Raw genomic sequence first — 10121 nt, 5'->3', positions numbered from 1 at the left:
AGTGCTGACTGCAGTTTGAGTTTTGCACATGTGGCTTCAGTTGTGCCCACTTTCGTTCAATCAATCAAAAAAAAAGAGGAATTTAAAGGAGAATATAAGGATATTTTATGTTAGAGTGCAGCAAGGGCAACTTATTCTTGACTTTATAATTGTTTTTTCAAATACAGCAACCTAGCGTTCTGAAAATCAGTATCCAGGCTGTCCATTGGTCCAAGTGTCTACTAAGCTGGACTGGTGCTGGTCAGGGTTTAGCTATGGCCCCACATAGCATTTGACTAAACTGCAACAGTGTGTCTTATTCATACAGTAACATCATTATGTAGCAGCTGTTACACTGCTCACAACCTCTAAAAACTTCATCTTACATCTCTAATTTGTCCAACGTTTCCCATCCCCTTGGCCTGCTATTATAAAAAATACTTTTAGGGAAAGCAATTGAATGAAAACTCCTCTTGAAGAAGTATGACAACGTAATAACAAAAACAGCAGGAGAAATTAAAAGTGGTAATAAGAAACACTAGAGATTCATAGACAATGCACTCTTAACCACATATATTATACATGTAATATAATAGTTAAAAAAAATATGTTATTGTTTTTTACAGATATGTAATTGACCTTAGACCTTTTTTTTTACAGTCACTGTCTTAAACATTAATCAGCATATACAACTTAAAAACCCATATATGTAGATTTGCTCCTTGAAGCAGTGGCCACAGGTTTGACTCCGCCCTGTGGCCCTTTGCTGCATGTCATTCATCCCTCTCTCTCCCCTTTCATGTCTTCAGCTGTCCTATGCAAATAAAATGCCCAAAAATAATCTTTAAAAAACCCTTAAGAACAGGAACCCTAACTTATCCAACAAGGTTGGACACTCCACTCTCCAACACTCTTTCATGTCCTGCATGTTGCATCCTGTGAAATGCCAAAGAGTGACTAACTCAGGGTCAGCCACACACAGAGTCCGAGGGCTTTCTGAACGTTTTAGCACCTTTTGTAACATATTTCTCATAGAGTTTCACAAGATTAGTTTGCAAAATACTGAAGCATTGACGCTTCATTTGTTCAGCGCTGCCACATATAGGCCTGTAGTGTAAACCCATTTCTTGGACTAAGGCCTAATCTGATTTAGTATATTTTCTTTGAAATATGCATGCCATACAGTTGCATTGCATGATGGGAAATGTAGGATCTAAGTCCTGGGGGCTTGGCTGATATGTGACAGTAAGGTCAGGATACCTCGGGCTCTGCTGTTTTGATTTTGATAATTTTTTTTTATGATCAGATCAGTTTCTTGCAAATCATCTACCTTTTATTAGAGTGTGATACTAGTGTCCACCTTTTCATGTGCATTTACACATTATTTCCTTTGGTGGTGCTAATTGGTATGTGTATTATGGCCCCTTCTCACATACTACCACTGATAGAGAGCTACAATCTGAATCAAAATTTGCCTGGTCTAAGGAAAAATGAAGAGCTTTGTTAGTCATGACATGGCCCTTTCCCTCCTTAATATAGTATTTTTTTATGTAAAGCCAGAAATACCTAACACTGCTTCTATTCAAGTTGATCCGAGCTAGTTTTCTTTACAGGTATACTTTATGCATGTGCATCCCGTTCAGGATTGTCCCATGATACTGAAACACTGGTCGGGTCTCTCTTCTTCCTGAAGCTGTTTTCTGGCACACACCCCTTGTAGAAAATGGTCGGGTCACTGTCTATGTCTGACTGGCTCTTCAGGAAGATCTCTAGAGTCTTTAGAGGGACTTCCACCACGCTGTGGTCAGTCTGTTCATTCAGTGCATAGCCCCCATAACTTGGGAACATGAATCTCACCTCATACGGAGAGTTATGGTCAAACCGCGGGCAGCAGTAAGCCAGCCATAGGTGCTTTGGGATTGCGAGTCGGTCTTTGTTATCTCGTTTGAGGGTCCCTCCAGAAACGGTCACCCCTGTCACCATGAAAGATGTGCCGTGGCAGAAGTTGTTGAGGCGGCGGCGGATGATGTCCAAGTATGGGTTCCAGGAAGCGTCCAGAAAGTTTGTGAATAATGGGACTACATTAGTCAGAGTGTATGTGGAGGATTTGTCATCTGGCTGTGATTGGTGCAGGTCAGGATTCAGTGGGCCACGTCTATATTCTACAGCATCTGTGTAGTCCTCCAGCACAGCCTGGCTGTCCTCAATCAGAGGTGGGGTGTCTTCAGTAAGGGGAAGGGCTCTCATGTTGCCACTCTCATCATCAGAAACCAACTGTAAGGAAAAGGAATGAAAGAAATGTTCAAAGTGACTGTATTTGAAATGACAAGACACTTACAGTGGGTACGGAAAGTATTCAGACCCCTTTAAATTTTTCACTCTTTGTTTCATTGCAGCCATTTTCCAAAAATCAAAAAAGTTCATTTTATTCTCAGTAATGTACACTCAGCACCCATCTTGGACAGAAAAAACAGAAATGTAGAAATTTTTGCAAATTTATTAAAAAGAAAAACTGAAATATCACATGGTCATAAGTATCAGACCCTTTGCCGTGACCCTCATATGTAACTCAGGTGCTGTCTATTTTTCTAATCATCCTTGAGATGGTTCTACACCTCATGGAGTCCAGCTGTGTTGATTACTATTGACTTGATGATAGGAAAGCCCACACACCTCTATATAAGACCTTACAGCTCACAGTGCATGTCAGAGCAAATGACAATCATGAGGTCAAAGGAACTGCCTGAAGAGCTCAGAGACAGAATTGTGGCAAGGCACAGATCTGGTCAAGGTTACAAAAAAATTTTGCTGCACTTAAGGTCCTAAGAGCACAGTGGCCTCCATAATCAAATGGAAGACGTTTGGGACGACCAGAACCCTTCCTAGAGTGGCCGTCCGGCCAAACTGAGCTATCGGGGGAGAAGAGCCTGGGGAGAGAGGCAAAGAAGAACCCAATGGTCACTGTGGCTGAGCTCCAGAGATGCAGTCGGGAGATGGGAGAAAGTTGTAGTAAGTCAACCATCACGCAGCAATCCACAGTCGGCTTTATGGCAGAGTGGCCCGACGGAAGCCTCCTCAGTGCAAGACACATGAAAGCCCGCATGGAGTTTGCTAAAAAACACCTGAAGGACTCCAAGATGGTGAATAATAAAATCCTCTGGTCTGATGAGGCCAAGATAGAACTTTTTGGCCTTAATTCTAAGCGGTATGTGTGGAGAAAACCAGGCACTGCTCATCACCTGTCCAATACAGTCTCAACAGTGAAGCATGGTGGTGGCAGCATCATGCTGTGGGGGTGTTTTCAGCTGCAGGGACAGGACGACTGGTTGCAATCGGGGAAAGATGAATGCGGCCAAGTACAGGGATATCCTGGACGAAAACCTTTTCCAGAGTGCTCTGGACCTCAGACTGGGCCGAAGGTTTACCTTCCAACAAGCAATGACCCTAAGCACACCGCTAAAATAACGAGGAGTGGCTTCACAACAACTCCGTGGCTGTTCTTGAATGGCCAGCAGAGCCCTGACTTAAACCAATGAGCATCTCTGGAGAGACCTGAAAATGACTGTCCACCAACGTTTACCATCCAACTGCCCGACAATGGAGAGGATCTGCAAGGAGGAGGCAGGGATACCCAATCCAGATGTGAAAAACTTGTGCATCTTTCCCAAAACGACTCATGGCTGTATTAGATCAAAAGGGTGCTTTACTAAATACTGAACAAAGGGTCTAAAACTGACATGTGATAATTTCAGTTTTTGTTTTTTAATATATGCAAAAATTTCTAATTTCTGTTTTTTTCTGTCAAGATGGGTTGCTGAGGTACATTACTGAGAATAAAATGAACTTTTTTGATTTTTGGAAAAAGGCTGCAATGAAACAAAGAGTGAAAAATTTAAAGGGGTCTGAATACTTTCCGTACCCACTGTAAGAGTCTTAAAATGCAGTACCACTACTCTAATCTTTGACGACAATAGGATCCCACTGACAATGTTCCAACTTCTTTCTTAAATCTAATGGTTAGTTTGTGCTTAGACAGTAATGATCCAATTCATGTTTTTAATTCTTAAAGGAGTAGTTTTGGGAATTTGTTTTGTGTGTTAATTGAGAAGATCTCATGTTTGCACAGTCATTATGTATATTTTTTGTATGTGTAGGCTAACTGTATTTGTGCTAATCTAAACTAACCAGCTGCTGGCTCCAGAACATATTTACCTGAAAAGGGATGTCAATTTTTTCATCTAACTCTCTGCAAAAAGCAAATAAGCGTATTTTCCAAAAAAGTCTATTCCTATTTAAAAAACATTTTAGGAGGGGACATGTTTGAGTGATTGTCCGGGGACTAGTCCTACTTCTGTTTTGTCTTGATGGATCTTAAAGCATCATGATTGCCCCTTGCCCCCAAAACATTATGCTTCTCTCAGGCTTAACACACACACACACGTCTCTACCTGTGGCTCATACATCCATGGTGTGTCGATCCTCCTCTTCCCATCAGACTTCTTGAAGATGTAGGCTGAGTAGAGGGGGAGGCGCCGACTGCTGTCATACAACGTGGCGTAGCGCTGTTTGTCTGCATACTTTTGGCAGACCCTCCTCAGGTTGGTTCCCTTCATCCCTGCAGGTGGTGTCTGCATGTAGAAAAACTGGTGGCAGTCTTTGAAGCTGTTGGACACACTGGCACTCACCAGGGGGGACGCCATCAGCAGGGAGAAGGATAGGGCGCAGGTGCAAAACAGATGCATCGTCACACAACTTGAGTAAAGTAATACAAAACAGGGTCCTTTGTCACTTGGGGGTGTGACATGTGCTGCCACACACCACTATGAATAAATGTGTTGCTGTCATGATCTAGTCAAGTGTAATAACTGTTGGACAGTGACTATACATGCATGCAAAGCAGCAGCAGCTCAGTGTGGCTCTATTGGCTGAACAGTTGACTTATCTGTTCCTTCAATATCTATGCAGCCATGCAGCTTTGCACAGGCTTCTGCCAGGTTGCCTACTAGTTTATCTCATAAATTCCCACCGATGTAGTATGTACTTTCCATCTGACCAGATAGTTCCTCTGTCAAACATGCTCTTATAGGTTGATAGATTTGCCCAGATACAGAGAGGGTTCCTCTTGCAGCTGCATTGTGTTTGCATCATAGACAGTTGTGGAGGAAGTATTCTGATCATTTACTTTAGTAAAAGTACAAATCTACAAAATTGCTACATACAAGTTATAGCTATGATCACTCATAGATATAACTTGTACATAGCAATTTACAACATATAAAGTTACCGGTGGTACATGGCATTTTGATAAATCCAAGCTAACTATGGGTATGCACATTATCAGATACATTTCTATTGAGTGGCTGTACAATTAATACTACCGACCTCCTCGTCCCTGCCAAGTCCAAACCCAAACTCCCTTTTGTAGCCTAACTGGAAGAAAAAAACCTGAAAAGCAAACCCTTATCCAGCTGGTTAAATGTCCCAGGAATGAAGAAGGGAATGAGGAGGGCTAGTGAAGACTGCATTCTGCAAAATACTACTGCTCTTGCCTCCAGTATCTGCACTGAGGGTTCCACTCCCAGCTCCCATGATGCTTGCACAATATGTGTTGACCCACCAGGCCCACCTCACTTTCATTGCCAGAAGTGTGTCCCATGAATCACAGCAACTTGTATTTCTACTACAAGATGGAGTGTCATCCCACAGCAGCCTGAGGATCCAGCTAACCTGCCTCCTCAGTGAGGTAGGCAAAGAAACCACCAGTGGATGGTTGTAAGACTTTTCAAATTCAGATCCCTCTCTCTCAGACTCCATTAGAACAGTGCACACTGTACCTGCAGCTATGCCTGCCTCAATGACTGATCCAAACATGAAAAAAACAAAGAATCATTAGGATTTCAAAAGTTATCAAATGTGTTTTGCTACAAACAGCTTAATTACTGTTTTTGTTTACATTTTCTCTACAAACTTTTCTACTTCATTTTTACATACTTAATGAGTATTTATTTTATTATTTTGTCTTAAAAAGAGTTGATTTACACTTTAAGTGTCACACTGCAGTTTAATTGGTTTGCTTCATTCTTCTTCATCTATAATGGCTGTGATGTTAATTTCTTCACTTTTAACCTCTTGTGTTCAGCTAGTTTGATCCATAGACTGTATATGTATATTAACGGTCTATGGTTTGATCGGCAATATTCATTTTCATTTAATTCAATTTTTAATTCAATTTTAAATGTTTCCAGATGATAGTAGATCATACTTTTTTAAATTAGTTTTTAGTTTTTATTTCTGAACATTTTCTCACTATTTTTCGACTTTCACCCACTTTTCAAGAGGTCATGCAATATAATCTCAGTACTAATTTAGCCTTCATGCATGTTGACAATATGTGAAACGTGGTCCATGCGGGCCCATGTCCAAAATCATACTACTTTATATTCATATGGTGCCACTGTTATTCAATAGCGCCCTCTGCTGATTAAACACTATTCTGCCTTCCACAAAAGTCTTGCACATGCTCAGTTCGACATTGCTACTCAACATGCTCTGCTAGTCATTTACTTCATTGATAGCTAATAAGCTTTCTTTAACTGTCTACGTTAATAACTCAAAATATGGCATTGTGCATTTGAAGCACGATTCTATTGACTGCAAAGTCCATGAAACACCTTTGTCATAAGTTCATTTCGTTATTCTGTGTCTAATCGTTCCTGCCTCGTGAATGTGTAGTGAGCTGGCTGTTTTCGATGTATGTTTAAAAATACAGTATAAAGCTAAATTTGGCCTCGCTGCTCAGTTTACCGGCTAATAACTCCTTGCATATAAAAATGCCGTTTCAAAGTGCGGTACACGTCGGTTTTGAGGCTGTTCAATAGGGGTGTGTTTGCCCTGCTATAACATTGGTTAGCAGCTTGTCAATGTCTAGTCACGTGGTATCACACGGACGGCCATGTTTCCGAAACACAAACAACAAGAAGAGCAGCAACTAGGAGCCAGCAGACACATACTGATACGCAGCAGCGACCGTTGGAGGAGAGGGGAAAAATAATAAATAAAATACAGAGCACGACTTTCTAAAAGTACGATTCTGTCGAATGAATACGTTTACAGTGTTTAAAGAGACCAATGCATACGATATATTGGCTGTAGACACAAGGTGCAGACAACCAGTCTGGTAACGTTAGCTATAAACAGTGAAGGTAAGCCATGGTTCCTCTTTCCAGCTTGTCTTTTAGCTAGCTAGCTAGCTGGCTACCGAAAGCTAACGAGCTAACCTAGACTCTTGCAGCGCGAATGGTTTGGATTAAATCTCGTGAGGAAAGCATGTTGCACTAACTTCTTTTACCGGGGAAACTCTCCTGTATTTTGTTTTGTTTACATCGCATTAACCCTAGCTCAACACCGACAGCGGAGTGTAGGTGGTGGTCTACACATTGGCGGAGAAGGCCGGGGAGTCTGATCCCAACACTCCGCCCCTCCGCCATCATATCTGGTGTCATTTGAACCTACAAGCTAAGGCCTTTACGATCAACGCATACCTTGTGCTAGGTTAGGTAGCAAGCTAACTAAGCAATATTTGTAATGCGACAGAAATATGGTATTATGGATTGCAACTAATGTTGTTAGGCTTTTTATCTTACTTTAACGTCATCCACAACTCAATCCAAGTTACTCTAGCAAGCTAGCTAGCTAGCTAGTTGGCGTGAAAGACTAACTAACGCTATGGTGATGGCTAACGTTACGCTGATTTAGCTCACAACCACTGACTGTACGTTAGCTAATGTCAACTCGAGCTATTTTGTCAATACGTTAGCCGTCTTTACGACCAAACAATAAGCAGTGCTCAGTTTGGTAAAGTTGCCTATTGGTTTCCATTGTCTCAGCTTTAGCGTAGCTTTTCAGACGGCCTTCTCGCAGCTTTTAAATTGTTGTCCCGCCACATTTAGAAGTGCATAACATTTGCAAATGTCCAAATGCTTACGTGATTTTATGTTCTTAAAGCAACGTTATACCTGCGTGACCCAGATTCAGTTTCTTTCAATACAAAGGTAGTACAACACACTAAAGATGTCAATGATTTGTCTGTTGTGGGATGAAGAAATACTTAGAAGCCTCAATAACCGCAGGTCCACAGATGTGTGTTAGAGTTCCCTGTAAAGTCAGACAGGTCTTGACTGATGTCATTTGTAGGATTTTCAAATGTAGTGCAATAAATTAATCCTAATCCTTTTTCAGCCTTTAAACTGGCAAATAATTTAAAAATGCACTTGTTATAAATCACAATGAGCTTTTAATTACCAAACATTACTTTAAGTATTATTTCCAGTATCAAATAATTTCTAGATATTTGAGGCATTCTCATCAGTAGCTTAATGGAGTTTATTAAACAGTTGTGGCAACCACAGGTCTGATGGAAATAGGATAACATTGTTTTCAACAGATTATATTTTGTCACTTAACTTTCTCTACTTGTTCACATACAAACAATATAGACTGAATATGTCCTGCTAATCTTTGAACATTGCGCTCAATGGATTAATACAGCCAGAGATATTAAAAAGATTTACACTTTCTAAAAAACGGTTGACAAAATCCTTGATTGTAAACAGTATTCTCTCATCTCAGTGTATACCACCATGTTAACCAATCCTAAGCAATGGATTACTTTATCAATTTACAAAATGATTGTAATTGGGTAAAGCTAATAAAATCTGATGTGTTTAAGTCAATGGAATTGTTGGTCCACGATACCTTCTACACATTGATCCAAAATTAATGTGAACATGTGCTAGTTGTATGGTTCAATTAATTGTTTTAAACTGTTATCTGTTGACTTTTTACTGCCAGATCTTTAACCATAAAGTTATTTCATGCACAGAAGAAAAAGGCCAACTAACATATTACCTAATAAAAGGCAGTCTTAATTAAAATTGTGTGCCTTTTTTATTGATCTTCTCCTTGGATTAGCTCATAAAACTCATCAACCTAGAACATAATGTAAAATATATATATTAAAAAAAGAATTACATCAGAGCTCTGAACAACAGCTTAAGCAAAATATAGTTTGTGCTTGGGAAACATCAGTGTCATTTCATATCATGGCACATTCCCCACCCCTACAATTTAAAAGGAGTTGTGTTAAATCACATCTTGTATTCAGAATTAAGATTGTGTTGGCCTAATGGCAGAGTAGGAGAGAACAGTGCTCTCTGCAACCAGAATGTGAAAACTAACAATCTTTGGTGATGGTAGAAAGTTGGAAAAATCAGGTCGTATAGGTTTAAAATACCCACAGTTACCTTCATAAACATTATAACTTGTGAATAATGCTAACAGCCAGATTGGCAAGTTTCCTTCTGCCAGCCCCAGTTGTATATTTGTCACTATTAACTTTATTTAAAGTGATGTGGCTTCCTCATGTATCAAACATAATGACAAAGAAGTTGTTCAACATGTTAACATGTTATGTAGTTCATGTCATAGAGACATACTAACCGTATATGAGCATTTACTGTTTGGTTGCCTGGATATTGGTGTAGTTGCCATGACATTTTAAGGGACTATTCCCAAACAGCTGCATGATTTTAGAAGCAGCTAGTTCACAACACCACTGAAATATATTCCCTAGATTTTTAGTTGGGAAATCTCCTGTGAGCAGCAGAAACATGGGGCCATGATTGAGCACTACACTATAAATAGTTTGCTAGTTTAATTTAATAAGTGTAGGTATACCTGTGTTTTTGTACCAGCTCAGTATGCTGTTATGGATTGATCAAATTGGGCTGCTACCCTTTGAGTGAGACCAAGGCATGCTGTAAAAATAGTATGTCAAGGCTACACAACACCAATCAAACTGGCTTTCCTTTCACAACATAGGCAGACCACCAAGTGGTGAAACAGGATTTCACCAACAGCTAATTTATAAAGTGTACACATCTGACATGATTCTTTCAATCTGTCTTCTAATTATTTGATTTCTCTGATCCCCTCTCTCAAACTGTGCTTCATTTGCAGTGGTGCAAAGGGAGGAAGGAGTACAGGAAAAAAGGAGTTACCTGGAGGGTCTCCGTCAATCCACATTTCAGTTGGAGTGAGACAAAAAGGCACGAAGGGAGAGAGAGAAAAGAAAAAAGGAGGAC

At 40.2% G+C, this 10121-nt stretch overlaps 2 protein-coding genes across 18 annotated transcripts in view; one reads left to right on the top strand and one right to left on the bottom strand.

The window, feature by feature from the left end:
- Positions 1-981: 981 nt before the first annotated feature.
- si:dkey-85k7.11 (endonuclease domain-containing 1 protein) lies at positions 982-5571 on the bottom strand. The gene is made up of 2 exons (XM_032499215.1): positions 4428-5571; positions 982-2253 (listed from the first exon to the last, which is right to left on the bottom strand). Exons 1-2 carry the CDS (start codon positions 4719-4721, stop codon positions 1600-1602), a joined length of 948 nt encoding a protein of 315 aa, XP_032355106.1. The 5' UTR covers positions 4722-5571; the 3' UTR covers positions 982-1599.
- Positions 5572-6914: 1343 nt separating this feature from the next.
- gigyf1a (GRB10 interacting GYF protein 1a) overlaps positions 6915-10121 on the top strand; it is a 21528-nt gene continuing 18321 nt past the window's right edge. For all 17 annotated transcript variants that reach the window (XM_032544171.1, XM_032544172.1, XM_032544154.1 and 14 more), the window contains exons 1-2: positions 6915-7181; positions 9997-10121. The exon at positions 9997-10121 is cut by the window's right edge and continues 494 nt beyond it. The gene's annotated coding sequence lies outside the window, so the exon portion shown is untranslated. The remainder of the gene's footprint in view (positions 7182-9996) is intronic.

The sequence above is a fragment of the Etheostoma spectabile genome, chromosome 19, assembly GCF_008692095.1.
Source record: "Etheostoma spectabile isolate EspeVRDwgs_2016 chromosome 19, UIUC_Espe_1.0, whole genome shotgun sequence".
Taxonomy (NCBI): Eukaryota; Metazoa; Chordata; class Actinopteri; order Perciformes; family Percidae; genus Etheostoma; species Etheostoma spectabile.
This window is presented reverse-complemented; position numbering and strand designations above follow the sequence as displayed.